Source organism: Solanum verrucosum, unplaced genomic scaffold, assembly GCF_900185275.1.
Source record: "Solanum verrucosum unplaced genomic scaffold, falcon-dt-bn FXZP01000037.1, whole genome shotgun sequence".
Taxonomy (NCBI): Eukaryota; Viridiplantae; Streptophyta; class Magnoliopsida; order Solanales; family Solanaceae; genus Solanum; species Solanum verrucosum.
Window position 1 is genome coordinate 512,788 of NW_026020240.1, and position 20,341 is coordinate 533,128.

General features: G+C 37.4%; 2 protein-coding genes across 3 annotated transcripts in view; one reads left to right on the top strand and one right to left on the bottom strand.

Moving 5' to 3' along the window:
* Positions 1-20,341, top strand: part of LOC125832840 (uncharacterized) — a 592,533-nt gene that overhangs the window by 254,902 nt on the left and 317,290 nt on the right. The gene's annotated exons all lie outside the window — the stretch shown is intronic.
* On the bottom strand, positions 1,732-20,106 carry LOC125832832 (probable inactive ATP-dependent zinc metalloprotease FTSHI 3, chloroplastic). The gene is made up of 4 exons (XM_049512022.1): positions 18,746-20,106; positions 16,507-16,830; positions 3,265-3,565; positions 1,732-2,228 (listed from the first exon to the last, which is right to left on the bottom strand). The coding sequence occupies exons 1-4, from the start codon at positions 19,889-19,891 to the stop codon at positions 2,029-2,031; spliced, it is 1,971 nt and encodes a 656-aa protein (XP_049367979.1). The 5' UTR covers positions 19,892-20,106; the 3' UTR covers positions 1,732-2,028.

Sequence of the window (20,341 nt, forward strand, 5' to 3'; positions counted from 1 at the left end):
TACAGCATAATCATTGTGCTCAATCTCCATTCTTCAAGCTTCTTCCCCATCTTAAAAACGACATCAAACAACTCAATTAGCCACTTCATATTTGTCTCGTCTGTGCTCTTCCAAAATTCTACTAAAATCTCATCAAGCCCGGTTCCTCTACCTCTACGTATCCTAAGAACAACACCCTGAACTTCATCAACCCTTCTACAATACCCACAATCACAACCTTAAGGCATATTCTAAGTCATTTTTAAGAAATTAATTAATGCACTACTTTGTACATTTTAAATTAGATTTTTTGATAAAAAATACAACAATCATAATGTCATAAAACAAGAAAATTCATTACATCAAATCAAATTATAAAATATCTTTACATTCTATTAAACTACTAAATGCCATTTGATTTCATCAACAGCAAAATTACGAGAAATTAATGGAAGGACGGGTGGCTGGCCAATGGTGTGGTTGTCCCTACTTTGTCCGGAAAATTAAACTAATAATTAAAAAAACTCAAATTTAAATGACATTCTTTTCAAATAACAAAAAAAAAACGCATGTTTAGGATTAATGGAATCTAGTAAGTCGTAGGAACAGTATTAACCCTTTTAAATTCTTTTTGTAACAATGGTTTACATGAACACTATGGGGTCGTTTGGTAGGAGGTATTAGGAGAAATAATCCACGTATTATGTATGGTATTATTTAGTACTATGTTTGGTAGAATTTTTGGGCCTAAGTATAACTAATCCATGGATTAGTTATACACCCTACATGGTATTATAGGAGGTATTACTAATACCTTCCATGTGGTGGTATTAGTAATACATTGGATTTAATACCATGAGATTATCCATGTAAAGACAAAAATATTCCTCAAATCATTTTATTTATTTTCTTGATTTTATGTTTTATAGTTGTACTAGTAAATTTATTTAAATAAATTAGCTTACAAATTTTATTATTTAGAGAGAGTTGTTTGTTAATAAATAAATACAATACATATCAATACAATATTTAAAATGTGAGTTGTTTAACATTTAATAATTGAAAAGGCAAATATATCACCACATGACGTTTGTGATCTTAATTGAATATTTTATTTGTTGCTTTATATGTGGTTTCTAATTGTTTGTATTTTGAACAATTTATAAATTGCATACATATTAAAACTACACCTTGCAATTTTTATATGTAAATATAGATGATTTATTCGATTTTACTATTTTTATCGTCTTTTCGATTTTAAAGTAGATGGTCTATCTATTTTAAATTGAAAATTAACGTTTTTAAGTGATTAATTTATTAAGATAACAATTATTTACCCTCAAATAATTCAAGTGAGAAAATAGCAAACATGACAACAAAATTGTTCTTCTCCAAGTTAGTTAGAAGGCCATAACAGTATAATATTGTCCGGCAATTATCTACCTTGACCGATTACATAAAATAGAAAATCTCATAATAATGCAAGGGTATAATTGGAAAGAAGTTTTTTGTAGAATTTTAATCCATACACAAGATGAGGTTAGAAGCAATGAACCAAACACTTGATAAAAAATACACCCTGCACTACTAATCCCTGCGTTACTAATCCCTGCATTATTTATTTTTCTACCAAACGACCCCATAATGATTCAAACCAGCTTCTGGCCACCTCAAGTATCTCATTAGGTATCTATTGCCTCCTATCAACACAAATATTGAGTAACTTTGTCCGTCTAAACTTGGGCAAAAAAATCAGCCAGTGATCTTTATCTATGTTTATAACCATGTTGAAGGTTCAAATGTTCTGCCCCACATATCCCAAAAAAGGGAAGAAGGGACATTAATACCAAAAAAATAAAAATCTTTGTACAAATTGTTGCCAAAAAAAATTCATGTATAAGTTTTCGGTTACATTCTTGATACTATATCTCAATCTCAAACAAGTTGAGGTCGGCAATATGAATAATGAACAACCATTTTTTCCATTGCATTACATTCTTCAATATGTGGAGAAAAAAAAAACATTATACAAACAAGAGGGTTAATATCTCAGCTGAGTGCTTGATACCCCAGAGGTCCTTGCATTGCATCACTTCTTGTACTGTTCTTCCTAATGAAAGAAGGAACCCAAGGGAACAGTTTCTCCAGTTCCTTGCCTATTGCACTTTGGGTGTATTGCTTATCATTAATCCCAAATTTTGCTCTTTCTATGGCTTCCATTATATCTTCCCTTGACACACAATCAGCCCCTGTAAAACATGCATATAAATGTAATATTGTTATGTCGGTGGCTTCAGCCATTCAGTCTTGGTTTTGTAAAACAGATGCGATTTTGTTATTTCTATCAACAACAACATACCCAGTGAAATCCCACAAGTGGGGTCTGGAGAGGGTAGAGTGTACGCAAACCTTACCACTATCTCGTGGAGGTAAAGAGGTTGTTTACAAAAGACCTCGCTCAAGTGCAGCAAATACAAGTACAAGGAAGAAAAAAACGGTGGAAAAAATAGCAACTAACAAGGGGGCAGTGCAAATCCTACAAGAAAGGACCAAGAACAACAAAATACCGCGATAATCAAAATACAATAAACAACTGACGATTTTGTCATTTCTATCATGGTAAAAGAAACAGTTTACCATCTCAAAAAAGAGCATAAAAAGATAGGTAAGCAGAGGAGAGAAAGAAGGCTTTACACATGCACTAAGTAAATGGAAACAATAGCAAAATAGTATATGAGGAAGTGCTTGGTTGTATTAGAGAAACATTACAGACCTGCTAATTAGGAGCTCTGGTACAGGGGTGGGCAAGTGAGAAAATTTGAAACAATAAAAGGGCATGCAAGTTTTCACCAGATAATCATCCCAAGGTTTAAACATCATTTTCCTCATATCAAGACAAAATATAAGCCCCTCATAACTAAGTTTTCGTTAAAAAGCAAATCACATGCTACTCTATTTGTGATGGTTATTTGCTTCAAGATAAATGACATCACACATTCTCCCAATCATAAATAGCTATCCAGTGAAGCAAGTTGATGAACTAAATACTCATCAAACAACAGCCCTAACTTTCATTCCCTTTCTGGCCCTCCTTTTTATTTTGTTTTATTTTTAAGGACACTTGGTACATTTTTACGGCAACACAAATAATTAGCTAGCTACCAATTTTACACATTCGCAAATAACACAAATAAATAGCTAGCTACCAATATCAACCATGAAGAGGGTAAGCACGTGTGAATGCAACGAAACAGTGGTAATCAGTACAATATGTCTTGATCTAACCTCTTCGAGCAGCAAGCAAAGCAGCTTCATTGACAATGTTGGCAAGGTCAGCACCTACAAGGCCCTGGGTAAGAGATGCAACCAGGTTACATACAAGCTCCAGGTCCTCCTCAAGGGGAACTTCTCTTAAGTGTACAGCCAGGATCTTTCTCCTTCCATCTTCATCAGGTTCCCCCACTAAGATTTTCCTGGAGAAGCGTCCAGGTCGACATAGTGCTGGATCTAGAGCTTCTGGTCTATTAGTAGCAGCAACTACAATGATATTCAAGTCCGATTCAAAGCCATCCATCTCCGTAAGCAACTAAAAAGCAGAAGGGGTTTTAGGACAAAAAAATGCATATTTTAACCTTTAGGATAAAAAAATGCATATTTTAACCAACATATATAAGTATCAATTCTAGACCACAATGTTTCAACTCCTTACTCCTACATCCTAACTGCCCTTTCTATCCCAAAAATTAGACTGATCTTGTATTTGAAGAATAGCCAACAAAAAAATACAGTATTTAGTAATGTGTGGCTAACAATCACTTTGTTATTTGTCAATTTCACCCTGTACAAAATGAGAAAAACTAATGAATAAAACATAAAATTGAACTAAATGAAATAAGAATTATCAGTTTGACCCACATAACCTAAAGTAAATCAACTTTTGGAACACAAGGAGTAATTAATCAAGTAAAAGAAAAAATGGAAAATATGGCTCAACTCTTAGAAACTTCTGATTTTTATAAACTCTTAAAAGTCCAAATGCAGAACTAGAACTCCATGTAGAGGTGGACCACGGCAAAACATTTCCCCGTAAAATAATTCTATATTGAGTTAATGAAGGAGGGGAAGAATCCTTGACTTTGTTGTTCACAGTAGCAGCATGCCACGTGAGAGAATGAGGACTGTCGGATCGAGGGAATGAAGGCAATAACATAGAGTTGGAGGCCGTAATTCTGGAACATCCAGAAAAACCCTTTCAAGAAACCAAAGAGGGACTACCTCTTCTTATTCAAGCCTTTCTTCCTTTTTCTCTCCGTGCAACTATGGGGGATGATACAATTTTCTTTGTTGTTGGTTTCAAATCGTACGACATTACCAGGGTGGTATCCAGAGCCGAAACTTGGTACGACTGGGTAGAGAGAGGCCGCAAGATGATGACGAGGATGAGTATTAGCCAGAAGACAATGGAGTGGCTAGCCTACACCCTCAAGGAAGCTTCAAAAAGCCATGGATACACTGTACGCAGATGGAAACGTCAGGACCACTTTACTGAGCTTTTCTGCGCTAGGAACTACAACCAAATTGGGTTGGTATATTAGTATTATAAAGGTGCAGGACAAGAAAAGAGATGTCATCATCATACTTGAGTGGTCTTTAAACTCTGGATGGATGGACATAGCTACCAAAATATCAGTCTTCATAAATGCTAAGGCCCAACCGATAGGTAAAACATCACATAGGAAAACTGAAAAGGGTTTATTATATTCAGACATTGTCAGGAACAATAAATGGTCTACAAGGGAATTAAATGGTGCGAGGATTCAACAAAAAGGGAATTCACTCATTATATCAGATGCCATCTCAACAACTCAGAACGAGTCGCTAGCAAAGAGTGTTGTCGGATCCCTACCGGAGGAAATCCCAGGCATCACTTTATCAGAGATCCGACGATGGGTCGCAAGCACTTGGAGGCACAATCATGGAATCAATATCTTCGATCTGGGGAGGAATCGATTTCTCTTCGAATTCCCCAATAGAACAGTTGTTGATCACATAGTAAGGGGGGACTGGTTCTGGAAATCTTACAAATTCAGCCTTCAATGGTGGTCACCAACCTCAAACGCCATTTTTGAGAGACCGAATCAAGTCTGGATAAGAGTAGTGGGACTCCCTCTCCATTTGTGGTCCCATAAAGTTTTCCGTGAGATCGGAAATCTCTGTGGAGGCTGGATCCGTACGGAAGAAGAGACAGAATTACGCAATCACCTCAAATGGGCAAGGCCGAAGGTGCGAGGAGATGGCGAGTCGATTCCGAGCACAGTGAGCTGACCTACGGAGATTTGACATTCAAAGTGCAAATATGGGTGGAGACACCGGCTAGAGTGATCTCTGATGAACGGAGACGAATACCCATTAATACCCAACGGTCTGAAGAAGTGTCCAGTCAAAAGGGGGAAGACAGCCTTTTAGGGTTTACAGAAGTGACTGGCCACGTGTGGTCCTCGTATGATCCAGAAATTTCAAAATGGCCAGCTGGCCCAGCACGTGATATCACATGTAAACCAAGGGCCCACCACTCTATTCTTCCTAAGAAATCAATCTTAGTAAATAAGGGGAAAAAATTGGGCCCAGATATTCTGGCCCAATCCATTTCAAATGGGCTGCCTGCAGAAATCTTTTTCTCTCTTTTGTTGGACCCAATTGTGGTGGAATTAGAGGCTAACTTAATTACCTCTTCCTCCACTGCTCCATAGCAGGCAGAAGAGCTCGTAACAGCGCAGGGGTTATCTTTGAGAGAGGAAGAAATTTTGAAGGAGAAGAGAGGAGCAGAAACAGCGATGGGGAATATTGTAGATACCTCTGAGATTCTCTGGCAGCAGGCCAGCACATGCATACAAGGAAACAACCCTCAAAGCACTGAAGTAGTCAGTACCAGTTTGACTCCGTTTGAAGAAGCCGTGCCGCTAAATCAACACAGCCCAGAAGAAGGGGATGATCCAAAATTTGATGTCCCTATCTGGATCCATCAGAACATAAACAAACTGGCCAAGGAATTTGGAGTGGACATCAAGGGGTGTAAAGATGAAGCTTTATCATTATTCATGAAGATTGATGGTATGAGGAAAATCAACAAAGATAATGGGGAAAACACCAGTAAAGCAACACCAATAATAAAAGGGTCTAAAGAATTGAAAAGCTTAGAGTGTGGAAGCAATGGCACAAGAAGCAAAGGAGGATATACCGTTCCAAGTTCCCAATGACAGTGAAGATAATCACATGGAATGTGAGAGGCCTTAACCAGGCAAACAAGAGGTGTGTTATCAAGAATCTAATTCATGAATGGAAAGCAGATGTGTATTGCTTCCAAGAAACTAAGATTGAGGGTGATATCAGTAACATTGTAAAAGATTTGTGGGCTAATAGAGGAGTAAAGTTCTGTCAACTTGAAGCTAGTGGGACTAGAGGGGGCATTCTAATTCTATGGGATGGGAAAGTCTGGGAGGGAGCTATCAGCAATGTAGGAGCCTATTCTATATCCTGCCAGTTTACAGGCAAGAATCAAGAATTCACCTGGCTCCTGACCGGTGTCTATGCTCCTAACAATAGAGAAGAAAGAGAAGAAGTCTGGTGGGAGGTTGGATCAGCGAGAGGTCTGGTCAATGGGCCCTGGGTGGTTTGTGGAGACTTTAACACAGTCTGATATCCTTCAGAGAAGAAGAACTGTGGCAGAATATCAAAAGCAATGAACGATTTTTCTGAATTCATTATGGACCTAAATCTGTTGGACCCTCAACTAGCAGGTGGTAAATATACTTGGAGGAAAGGGAACAGACATGATGTTGCGGCTAGATTAGACAGATTCCCAGTGTCTAATGAATGGGATGAAGGCTTCAAAAACATTAAGAAATCAGTTCTACCGAAAGTAACATCTGATCACACTCCGATTATGTTGCAATGTGGAAACTGGGAGCCTGCGAAATCTTATTTCAAATTCGAAAATTGGTGGTTACACACAGAGGGTTTCTTGGAAAGGGTCAAGGAGTGGTGGACTTCCTTAACATGTGAAGGAAGACCTGACTTTATTCTAGCTTTCAAACTAAAGGCTTTAAAAAACAAACTAAGGGACTGGAGCAAGTCTGGTCAGGGCAATCTAGCCTTGCAAAAACAGAGTATACTCAGTCAACTTGAGAACTCTCAATGTGGAGGAGATACACTCAAAGGCTGAACTTCTCCTAGAGTTTGAGAACATTGCCAAGTATGAGGAGATATCATGGAGACAAAGGTCAAGGGTTAATTGGTTGAAGCAAGGTGACAATAACACTAAATTCTTCCATAGAACTGCCAATGCACACAAAAGGTATAACTCTATTGATGAGTTAAATGTGAATGGGGAAGCAGTCAAGAGTCCAGAAGTTATAAAGAAAGCGATAGTGGATTTCTATCGGGAATTGAACATTGAAACTGAGACCTGGAGACCCTCAGGCAATTGCAGGGGAGGACACATAATTTCTGAAGAAGATAATCTTATGCTTCAAAAGTAATTTGAGGACCAAGAGATATGGGAGAGTGTAAAGCTTTGTGCCGGAGACAAGGCACCTGGGCCTGATGGTTATACCATGGCTTTCTTTACTCACTGTTGGGAAGTCATAGGAGGAGAAGTTATTAATGCTGTTAAGAACTTCCATGAGAGATGTGTTTTTGAGAAAAGCTTCAACTCAACTTATGTTGCCTTGATTCCCAAAAAGATAGGTGGAAAGGAACTTACTGACTTCAGACCAATCAGCCTAATTGGTAGTGTTTACAAGATCATTTCTAAGCTTCTTACTGAGAGACTCAAAAAGGTGATGCATAAACTAGTGGACACTCAACAGTTGGCCTTCATTAAAGGTAGGCAAATAATGGATGCCATCCTCATGGCAAACGAGTGTGTGGATTCTAGAACCAGAAGCAATGCTCTAGGAATTCTCTGCAAGCTAGACATACAGAAGGCATATGATCACCTAAATTGGCAGTTTTTGTGGGAAAATCTTGATAAAAGAGGTTTTGGTGGTAGATGGCTAAGATGGATGAAATTTTGCATTTAAACTGTCAAATACTCAGTTCTTATCAATGGCTCACCTACAGGCTTCTTCTCTGCTCAAAGAGGCCTAAGGCAAGGTGACCCTCTATCACCTTTTCTATTCATCATTACAATGGAAGGGCTAAGTGAAATGCTGAAAACTGCTCGAGAGAACCTTTGGTTAAAGGGATTCAAAATATCAAACAGAGTGGGATGCGAACTGGAGATCACTCATTTACAATATGCAGATGATACTCTCATATTTTGTGATGCCAATAAAGAACAACTTAGGATGCTAAGGGTGATTTTTATTCTCTTTGAAGTTGTATCAGGACTTCATATAAATTGGAATAAGAGCTTCTTATATCCAGTTAATGTAGTTCCTGACCTATCCTCTCTGGCTAGGACCCTTGGTGGAAGAATTGGTGACCTCCCTACAACTTATCTGGGGATGCCTCTAGGAGCTAACAGCAGGTCTTTAGGTATTTGGAATGGGGTGATTGAAAAGTGTGAAAGAAGATTAGTGAATTGAAAGAGCCAATATCTTTCCCTAGGGGGAAGACTAACACTCATTTATAGTGTCTTGGATTCTATGCCTAGTTATATGATGTCCCTTTTCCCTATCCCTGATGGAGTAATTGATAGATTGGATGCTCTAAGAAGGAACTTTCTATGGGAAGGCAACAGCGAGACAAAAAAATCTCACTTGGTTAAATGTGCAGCCTTGATTGGGAATAAACAAGTTGGAGGTCTAGGGGTGAGAAACTTGAAGACTCAAAACCAATGTCTACTAATGAAATGGCTCTGGAGACTAGCCTCCAATGAACAAGCTTTGTGGAAGGAGGTGATTCAGGCAAAATATGAAATGGAAGATCATTGGTCAACTAGCATGGTGACCAACACTTATGGAACTAGCCTTTGGAGAACCATAAGGAACCTATGGCCAAAACTTAGAGGGAATTGCAAAATCAAAATTGGAAATGGTGTGAAGTCTCATTTTGGGAAGATAGTTGGCTGGGACAAGGTCCCTTAAAAACACTCTTCCCTGATGTGTTCATCCTCAACCAACAACACAGGGCTACTGTGGCAGAGGTTTGGTCAAACCAAGGATGGAATCTGAGCTTTAGAAGACCTTTCAATGATTGGGAGATCCAGAGAGTAGTAGCATTCTACAGAACTCTAGAACAATTCAGAGGAGGAAACACTGTCCAAGACTGCCTGGAATGGAAGGATCACAAGCAAGGAAGATTCAGTGTCAAGGGGGCTTACAAAAAGTTCAACCCTTTCAATAACCAGATTAATGGGTGGCCCTGGAAAATGATTTGGAAAGCCAAAATTCCCTACAAAGTGTCTTGTTTTACTAGGCTACTTGCTAAACAGACTGTTTTGACTCAGGAAAATCTCATGAAGAGGGGTATCCAATTGAGCCCTAGATGTTTACTATGTGGGGAAAAGGTTGAGACTGTGACTCACCTGTTTCTTCACTGCAGGATAACCAACCAGCTGTGGGACCTCTTCATCAATAAAAAAGGACTGAAGTGGGTGATGCCAAGGAGAGTAACCCAAACCCTGAAGATATGGAGTAGTTATGCCAACACCTCAAGATATAGGGAGAGATGGAAAATCATCCTAGCTTGTATTTGGTGGTCAACGTGGAAAGAAAGGAACCTTAGATGTCATCAGAACAAGAGCAACACTATTCAGAAGATGAAGATGAATTGTCTTGTGTTGTTTCATTTTTGGTGTAAACAGGAGTATATGGAAGATCTAGAATCAGTTATGAATGTCTTAGGATCCCTGTAATTTTTGTCATAGGATTGAAGATCTTCTGTTATACTCTCTTTAATCTGTAATTAGGAATCTGTAACTTGTTGTGGCGGGTTTTGATTTTTTGGAAATAGAAATACAAATGTTACCTTCTCAAAAAAAAAAAAAAAAACCAAAGAGGGAGGTCTGGAAGAATATCTAGAATGCCAAAGCACCGAAGTAGTGTTGGAATGAGGGTATTAAGATATAGGAGGATCATCAACTTGAAGGCAAACAGAAGCATTTTTAGAAGAGAAGACAATTCATTTGCAATCAGTTTATGTCTTGATAATTCTTATGTTACAACGAAAAGGAAGAACTTCAGGTCTACAAGGTGTAAACAGTAGGAAATAGCAGCGGTAAATTACTACAGAAAATCTGAAAGTGAAGAAGAAGGCTCAAGTTTTCTTGAGTTCAATTTTTTTTCACTAGATGTTTCATTACATATGGTGTATTTATAGATAAAGTGTAAGAATTACAACCACATAATAAGCAAAATATCTCACACCAAACTATGTACCTATGTGGCTCACTAACCACCACTCATTTTAAATCAAGACTAACATATCTACTACAAAATATCTCCAACGTAGGAGTTTCTAGACAATTCTTACTTTTCTAACATAACTAATACAAAATATCTCCAACCTAGGAGTTTCTAGACAAATCTTACTTTTCTAACATATCTAATACAAAATATCTCCAATCTAGGAGTTTCGAGACAAATCTTAATTTTCTAACACTCCTCCTTGAGATTTTTCATTGAAACTCCTTGTAACAACCTTTGAAACTCAAACAAAGACCCTTGGTCAGAATATCGGCCTGCTGATCTTCACTGATGAAATGCACCAACTTTATGTTGATATGCTTTGTTCTTCCATGCTGCCCCGGATTTTCGGCCATCGCAATGGCTGATTTATTGTCCACATAGATCACTGTTGGTTCTTTTGGCAACAAATTCAATTCCAACAAGATCTTTCTTAACCAAATTGCTTGATTTGTAGCAGATGCAGCAGCCACATACTCGGCTTCTGCTGAAGATTGTGCTACAATATCTTGCTTCTTTGTGCTCCAAGAAAAAATGCCTGAACCAAACAAAAAACAGTAACCAGAAGTGCTTTTGTTATCATCCAAACATCCACCCCAATCACTATTTGAATAGCCAATAAGAGCTCCATTCTCCACATTTCTATACCAGATTCCATAATTAATCGTCCCTCTAATGTACCTTAACACCTTTTAGCAGCTCCAAAATGCTTAGTGCTGGGACTTTGCATATATCGAGATAACAAACTGACAGCGAGCATTATGTCTGGCCCAGAAGTTGTTAGATACAATAGACTTCCAATTAGACTGCTATAAACTTTTGGATCTGCCCTCTCTTCGCCATCATCCTTCATTAATTTTTCATTCACAACAAGTGGAGTTGCAACAACTTCGCTCTTGTCAAGCTTGAACCATTTTAACAGATTCAAGGGATACCTCTTTTGGGACAAGAAAATTCCTTCACAAGATTGAGATATCTCCATTCCCAGGAAAAACTTCATTTCTCCTAGATCGGACATCTCAAAAACTTTTAGCATTTCATTTTTAACTTCTTGAACCGCAAGAGGATTTTCACCTGTAATCATCAAATCATCAACATAAACTGATATCATAATCAACATCCCATCCGCTTGCCTTTTGAAGTACAAAGTAGGCTCATTTAGGTTTCTGTTGAAGCCTTGAGACAGCAAATGAGAATCCAGCCTACTATACCAAGCTCTTGGGGCTTGTTTAAGACCATAGAGAGCCCTTTTAAACTTGTACACCTTGTCTTCTTCACCTGCAACTGTAAAGCCTTCAGGTTGTTCCACATAAATGTCTTCCTCAAGCAATCCGTTGAGAAATGCAGATTTTACATCCAAATGGAAGATTTTCCACTTGTATTGTGCTGCGAGAGCGACTAGAAACCTTACTGTCTCATGCCGTGCAACAGAAGCAAACGTTTCTCCAAAGTCCACTCCAGGCTGCTGAGAATAGCCTTTAACTACAAGTCTAGCTTTATGCTTGAAGATGGAGCCATCTGGATTGAACTTTGTTCGATAGACCCATTTGACACCGATAACATTCTTCTCTTCTGGCCTATCAACCAACTCCCAAGTATCATTTTTATTAATCATGGCACGTTCCTCCTCCATTGCTGAAATCCACACTTTGTGGTTTGCTGCTTCTTCAAATGAGGATGGTTCAACAAGAGCAAAATTGCATTGCTCATAAACTTCTGCTAGTGATTTGGTCTTCAAAACAGGAGAGTCTGTAGTCAATTCAACATCTGAATTATTTTTTGTTCCAGCAATAGGACTAGAGGGAGTATCACCTTTTTTCTGATTTGGAGTTGCAGCTGAAGTACTCCCACCTTGGTTCTTCACAACAGTATCTCAATCCCAATCATAGTGGCTAGACTCATCCACTACAAGATCTCTACTAACAAACACCTTCTTACTGCTAACATTGTACACTTTGTATCCTTTTGCAACAATACTATAGCCCAACAGAACACACAGTTCTGCCTTGCTATCTAATTTGCCTCTTTTAGCATCAGGAACATGTGCATAGCATGCCGAACCAAATACCTTCAAGTGTCTTGCAGACGGCTTGATACCCTTCCATGCTTCAAATGGTGTCATGTCTTGGACTGTTCTAGTTGGTAATCTATTTAGCAAATAGACAGCAGTATTGACTGCTTCAGCCCAAAAGTATTTAGGCATCTTCTTTTCTGCCAACATGCATCTCGCCATCTCCATCATAGTTCTGTTCTTCCTCTCAGAAACCCCGTTCTACTGTGGAGTGTAGCTAACAGTGAATTGTTTTTGGATACCCAAATCTTTACAATACTTGCTGAACTGATACGAAGTATATTCAGTTCCACTATCGGATCTAATATATTTCAATTTACAGCCACTCTCCCTTTCTACCATAGCTTTGAATTCTTTGAAAACAGAAAACACTTGATATTTGCTACTAAGAAAGTAGACCCATGTCATTCGAGTCAGATCATCTACAAAGAGAACAAAATACTTTTTTCCACTCAAAGAAGCCGTCCTCATTGGTCCACATAAATCTGTATGAACCAACTCTAACTTTTCCTTAGCTCTCCAAAGACTTCCTTTAGGAAAGGATCGTCTATGCATTTTACCAAATTGACATGACTCACAAACATCTCTACACATGTCAATTTTGGGTACTTCAAGCACCATACCCTTTGATTGCATATACACCAGTGAGCTAAGATTATAATGACCGAACCTTTTGTGCCAACGCCAAGTATCGCTCAATTCAACATTAAAAGAGCAAGTATCAATAGAATAGCATGAAATTGGAAAGGAATTGTCAATCATGCTAATTTTAGCTACTTCACATCCTTTAGGATCATAAATGACACGTTGTTTGTCCTTAAAATTAAGAGAATAAAATTGAGCAACACTAAACAAGTTTTGAGTCAAATTTGGCACATAAAAGAACATCATTAATAATTTTCGTACCTTCGTCAGTAGGAAATTTTACTAACCCTCTACCGTGAGCTTCCACCAATGCGCCATTTCCAAGCTTCACTTTGGTTCTATCAGATCTGTTCAAGGTAACAAACAGATTTTCATCAATCGCCATGTGCCTTGTGCATGCGCTATCAACATACCATTTACATTGATCAATATGTGATGTGTGTGAGGCCATGAAAACCTCCTCCTCTGATTTTCCAACTTGGTGATCATCTGCGAAATTCACTCGATGGGAAGACTGGCCACTTTGATTTTGCTTTTGCCTACAGTACTTCTCAATGTGACCATACTTCTTACAATATCTACATTGAATTGGAGACCTCTTTGAATTCTGCCAACAATTCTTCTCTAAGTGGTTTGTCTTCTTACAAATGCCACAAGGTGGAAATTTTTCTTTTATTGACAAATCACCATGGTTTCCACCAGATTTTACCTCTGTAGATTTATCCAACCACACTTTTCTGCTTTCCTTTTGATGTTTGAATTTATGCCTTGCTTGAAAGGCATCTTCTACTATCCCTTCACTTCTCATAGTGACCCGTTGCTCTTGGACTTGCAATTTGGAGATTAGTTCGGCAATTGTAAGAGTAGTCAAGTCACAAGATTCTTCAATAGCTGAGATTTTTTATTCAAACTTGCTTGGAAGGCTGACCAAGATCTTCTGTACAACTTTATGATCTGGAAAGGTTTCACCAAGTATTCTTATCTGGTTCACAATCTCCATCAGCTTTGAAGAGTATTCTTTCACACTATCTCAGTCTTTCATCTTCAAAAGCTCAAACTCTCTCTTCAATGCTAAGAGTCTAACAGACTTTACTCTACTGCTGCCTTCAAACTCCTCCTTTAACTTATCCCAAGCCTCTTTGGCTGTTTCACAAGTCATAATCCTCGTAAACATCACATCCGTAAGACTTGAATGTATGCAGGTGAGAGCTCGTGGGGATCTAGTCACCAACTCATCATACTTCTTAATTTCATTGAGAGTTGCATTAACTCTCAATGGCTGGACAACAGGTTCTCCAAGCTCAACAACTTCCCATAAGTTGAAAGCCTTTAGATAAGCCTTTATTTTGATGGCCCATATGTGATAATTCTCTCCGGTAAAAGTTGGAGGACCTATCGTTGGTTGATTTTCAGGTGCCATGAATTTTTTTCAACAAGCAAATTCAAGAAACAACAGAAAGTAGATGAGTGAAACAAACAAAATTTGATTCAGATCCCTTAGAAAATAGGCTCTGATACCATGTTACAACGAAAAGGAAGAACTTTAGGTCTACAAGGTGTAAACAACAGGAAATAGAAGTTGTAAATTGCTACAGAAAATCTGAAAGTGAAGAAGAAGGCTTAAGTTTTCTTGAGTTCAATTTTTTCCACTAGATGTTTCATTACATATGGTGTATTTATAGATAAAGTGTGAGAATTACCACCACATAATAAGCAAAATATCTCACACCAAACTATGTACCTATGTGGCTCACTAGCCACCACTCATTTTAAATCAAGACTAACATATCTACTACAAAATATCTCCAACCTAGGAGTTTCTAGACAAATCTTACTTTTCTAACATATCTAATACAAAATATCTCCAACCTAGGAGTTTCTAGACAAATCTTACTTTTCTAACATATCTAATACAAAATATCTCCAATCTAGGAGTTCTCTAGACAAATCTTAATTTTCTAACATCTTATAGCAATAACAAGGGCTGCAACATTTATTAAATCCAGAATTAGGAATTGCAGTGCAACTCTAAGAAATTTCCAGTTTTAAGAACTATATGTGTGAACAGAGTACGGAGCCAAAAGGGCAACAAAATTGACTAAAAATTCCAAAAGGGCAAACAATTTATGGAGGAAACCAAAATGGTAAAGGTGCAGGGGCCCACAGGCCTTCCCCTATACGCCGTTAACGGCGTTAACCGACGAAAAGAGGAAGGCACATGATGGCTTGTGCCTTACAAGGCATATGACGGCTTGTGCCTTACATTAAAAAAAAAGGCGGCTGACATTTTGCGCCTTACAAGCACTGTCAGACCCCTTTTTCATCTAATTATTTCTCATTCTTTAGTTGTTTTAAGATTCCTTTTCATTCTTTACTTATTTTAACATTCTTTTTAATTATAGTTATAGTTATTTTAACATTCTTTGCTTTTTCATTCTTTTAATTTACACCTTGTTTGGATGGTTGTACTGTATTGTTAGTCTAAATACAATGTAATGTTTGTTTTGATTGTTATTTAAATTGCATTGTATTTTAAAAACTTTGTCATGTTTGTTTTTAACAGTCTTTCCAATTTATTTTTACCGCGCCTTAACTTTTTCATACTTATAATTTATACTAGTTACGATAGCCCGTGTTGTGCACGGATCCAATAACATAAAATTTTATAGCAATTGGTTATACTTTTTATAATATCTAAAATAATATTTAGATTTGAATGTGCTATTATTTTAAAGTCAATTAGAAAACAAACTATAAGTTGTTTTTCAAATTTGAAACATAACTTTAAATTCAATTTAGAATGTTCGAAGTCAAATACTAAGTTAACCGTTTGGCTATAAAATACATTTCATTAATTAGATGAAAAAAGGGATCTGATAGCACCTGTAAGGCGCAAAATGTCATTTGCCTTTCTTTTTTGAATGCAAGGCACATGCCGTCATGTGTCTTCCTCTTTTTGTCGGTTAATGCCATTAACAGCGTAAAGGGAAGGCACTTGGGCCCCTGCGCCTTTACCCTTTTGGTTTCCGCCATAGATTGTTTGCCCTTTTGGAATTTTTGGTCAATTTTGTTGCCCTTTTGGCTCCCGACTCTATATGAACTTACATAACCTGTTCTCATAAAGAAGCACATATTTATCACATAACTGGCAATGAAAGACCTAATATGAACATAAATGGAAAAAATCTGGCAGCTGCCAAATAAGCCTTTTCACAAAAGTAGATATATAATAAGTTGAGGTCAGTGGATCAAGATTCTCAAATGTTAATACTAATCATCCACAAGTAAACAATGCACAAATAGCAGAAGGATATCAGCAAACTTATGACTCAATCAAGATGCCATCAGATAAATAAGATGACTCCATCAAAGAAGAGACAGAGGTCTCAGTCTCTATTTTACCTGATTCAAAGTTTGGTCTCTCTCATCATTGAAACTCCTGCCACGCTTTCCTCCGACAGCATCAAGTTCATCAATGAAAATGATTGAAGGAGCATTCTTTCTTGCTACACTGAAAAGGTCTCTAATACGAGCAGCTCCTCTTCCAACAAACATTTCAACAAATTCACTAGCAGAAACAGAAAAAAAGGGTACTCCAGCTTCTCCTGCCACAGCACGAGCTAGTAAGGTTTTTCCTGTCCCTGGTGGACCTACAAGCAGTACACCTCTTGGTAACTTTGCCCCTAGCTTACTGAAGTTTATAGCTCCTCGCAGGCACAACACTATCTAGAAACAAGAAAAGGGATTGTCAGTCCAATATGGAATAAAAATGGCACTAGGTGAAATAAGACAGATCCTTTACTAACTTGTACATATGAACTACACAAAACCCTCCTTGACTTCCATGGAAGGAGGAATAATAGGACACCTTATCTTAGGAAATAATTTCAGCAGTCTTAAGCCATATAGGCTATCTTTCTTTCTTTCTTTTTGATAAGGAAACCTAATAGGTTATTGTATCAATATCATCATAAAAGTTACTCACTTAATCACTAGTGAACTACAAGTCAAGACCAAAGAAAAGGTTGGAAGAGAGAGAGAGAAAGTCTGTCTATGTGGTACATTAGCAACCTCTAATATTTTTAGTCATACACATACAGTATGGCTGAATTTGTAGGAATATATGGAGGTATACTTTTCTCATCATATATAGCAGCAAAAATGTGAAAGCTATCAAGTTTGTTGTTATTTCCTAAGCCAGGAACTTCAATTTCTAGTTATTGTTTTAAATTCATGGTGCTTACATTTTTCTCCTCAACTGTTAGGAGTTTCTTATTCAAAATGGTTTTAAGTTTCACTAAAATTAAGTCTAAGAGGGAGGTATGGGAGAATGTAGGAAGCAAACACTCAAGAGAGTAATTCTATCTCAGCAGCAGAACAGTTAAGAAGGAGAGAAGGATTTCCATGAGTTGTGCTACTTGTGCAAGGAGTATAGAGATGATACATATCACTTCAAGTCCACTGGATCATTGTGTTCTCACCATTTAACATATCACTGGTGTTACAAGAGAAAGTAAAGAAAACAATTATGTGTTGGTTATTACAGACAATAAACAATTGTCGTTGTGTATTTTTGGACAATATGGTATGAAAGAACTAGGATTTTGTTTAAGCATGTAAGAAGCCATAAAAGTAGATCTTTTTAATTTCTTCTTCAGTCAACGAAAGAAGCTGGCAAAGCCCATTATGTTAGTTACCCAAAATGAAATGAAACTGAAAACCCTTGTATAACCATGTTAAGATGGACCAACATTTACATCCAATACATAGTCAATCAACTCCTCATTAAAGAATGTACCCGATATTTCACATGCGAATTCAATTGAGACCACTCTTACTGGAAATGGGCCACTTGATCATAAGGATTTATAGTTGAACAAAGAGGGAAGCCGATTCTTTTTGAGTTAAGTCATTTCATCAGAAACTAAATGTTTCAAATGTTAAGGCTAATAATAGTCACAAACATCTAGGTTCCCTTTCTAGTTTCTACTAAAACTACAGTACTGCTTGCTGGATGAAAAAATAGGTGTTTTTTCTTCAGAGTCGAAGAGCATGGAGATCAAGGATTAGGGTAGAAGGTTAGTAGCCAGCCAAGCGATTTCTCTCTTTTCTGTGGGAGAGCATGGTTCTATGTTTACAGCACCTTATTTGCTCCCTCTTCTCCTTACCAGTATTATTATTATCATTCTATCATTATCTGATTCTTCAATTTTAGTACTACAGCTGTTTCTGTTACTTTGGTTATATTTACTATTTTTGTTGTCAGTATTTTTCTGTTCTACAATATTTTCACCATAGCTTCTTTACTCTTGTATTTTTCAAATCTGTTATAATAATGTTCTTCTTGAGCCGAGTGTCTATTGGCATCAACCTCTCTACCCCACAAAGGTAGGGATAAGGTCTGCATACACCCCCCACCCTCCCCAAACCCCACTTGTTGGATCACACTGGCTATGTTGTTGTTTAATCAAAGTATTAACTAAGCATCTACTGTGAACTCAGTTGAATGCATCACAATTCATCGACTGAAGCAACAAAGGACTACTACCAGTTGACAGATGATAAACTCACTATTACTGTAATTTCAAAACTTAAATACCAATTAAAAGTTACTAAGCAGTTCATAATAATGATTGCTTACCTCCATAAGTTCCACTTTTGCAGCATCCACACCCTCCACATCATTAAAGCCAACCACCTGGTTACTTGGCTTTCTTTTTCTTGCAGGGCTATTGGCAGCAGAAAGCTGACGATAGAGAAGCCACATTATAGGAGTCAAAGGAATCCATAAAGATAACATAGTAATTAATAAGCTCCTAATTGACATAAGTGCTGATTGTGGGGCTGAGCCATACGCTGTTCCCTTTTCCCTCATTAGACTAAGAAGATATCCTTCATCATGATCAATCTTCCTTGTACTAAACTGCCATACAGGGGTAGAACCTTGGGCTTTTGGTATTTTACTGAAGACATCCCTGCCACCTTTGTTGCTATCTATATCTTTGTTTTCCTCAGTGATGATTGTGCTTTCATCAGGAACTAAGGAATTATCGTCGCCTGTCTGAGCATTTTTAAGACTCCACAAGTTCGTATTGTAGTAAATACGCCGCGTGCCTTCCTCAAATTGAACCTTTGATACAGATCCTCCCTGAAGGCTGGTAATCAAGTCTGAATATGGAACAACCTTTGGAGAAGGAGTTGCTGTCAATCTTAGAAACAAATAACACAAACCCAATATCACAGAAATTGAAGTTGACAGTGCCACTCTTCTTGTGTTCTTCCTCAGAAACTTCCCAAAATCATTTAACATAGATATAACAGATACCCTTTTCAACCTTCTTGACAGTAATCTTATCCTTGGTCTCAATCTCAACGAAAACTTCCTACGACTATTATTATTTCCTGTTTTGTTCAAATGGGTTTCTATATCTCCCTTCTCATTTACCATTGACCTAACCCCAGTACTACAATGCAGTAATCTACTTTGAGATTTACAAAACCTATAATTCAACCCCAGTAAAGGAACAGAACTTGAGGTAAAACAAGAATTGGATAATGAGCAAGATTGATTCTTTAATCTCCTAAAAGGGTCAGAATTCCCAAAATGAAGCATCCATTTCTTGTACCTAGACTGAGATATACAGAATCTTGAGGTAAAACAAGAATTGGGTAATGAGCAAGATTGATTCTTGAAACTTCTTAAAGATTCAGAATTTCCAATATGGGGTTTCCATTTCTTGTGAGTAACTAATAATCTGTCATTTGAAACAAGAGGTAAAGATGCCATTTTTCTACAATATGCACATGAGCTGTTCCATGAAACTTGGAAAGAACCTGAACCCAACACTAAAGATTAATAATATACCTGGTTTTGATACTGAAGCTGGAGACTTTTTAGGGATTTAGCATTGTAGAGCAACTTTGAGAGGGAAGATAAGAGAAGATTTTGGGGTTTTCAAAAATTATTCTGCACTGAGAGGATGAGAGGGTATAAGGTGAACCAAAATCTTGGGATCTTTTGATATTTCCAGAATTTTATTCAATATGGGAATTTTGGGTCATTTTTAGTAGTTTTTTTTCTTCTTAAATTCATGCTCTTTAATGTTGTTCTTAGTATTTTAAGTAGCAAAAAATTAATTGAAAATATTTTTGATATCAGAAGAAGAAAAAATCTGCGGGGCGAACATTTTTATTTTTGTGTTATAATATAACACAGATTAGGTTTTATAAAACATAG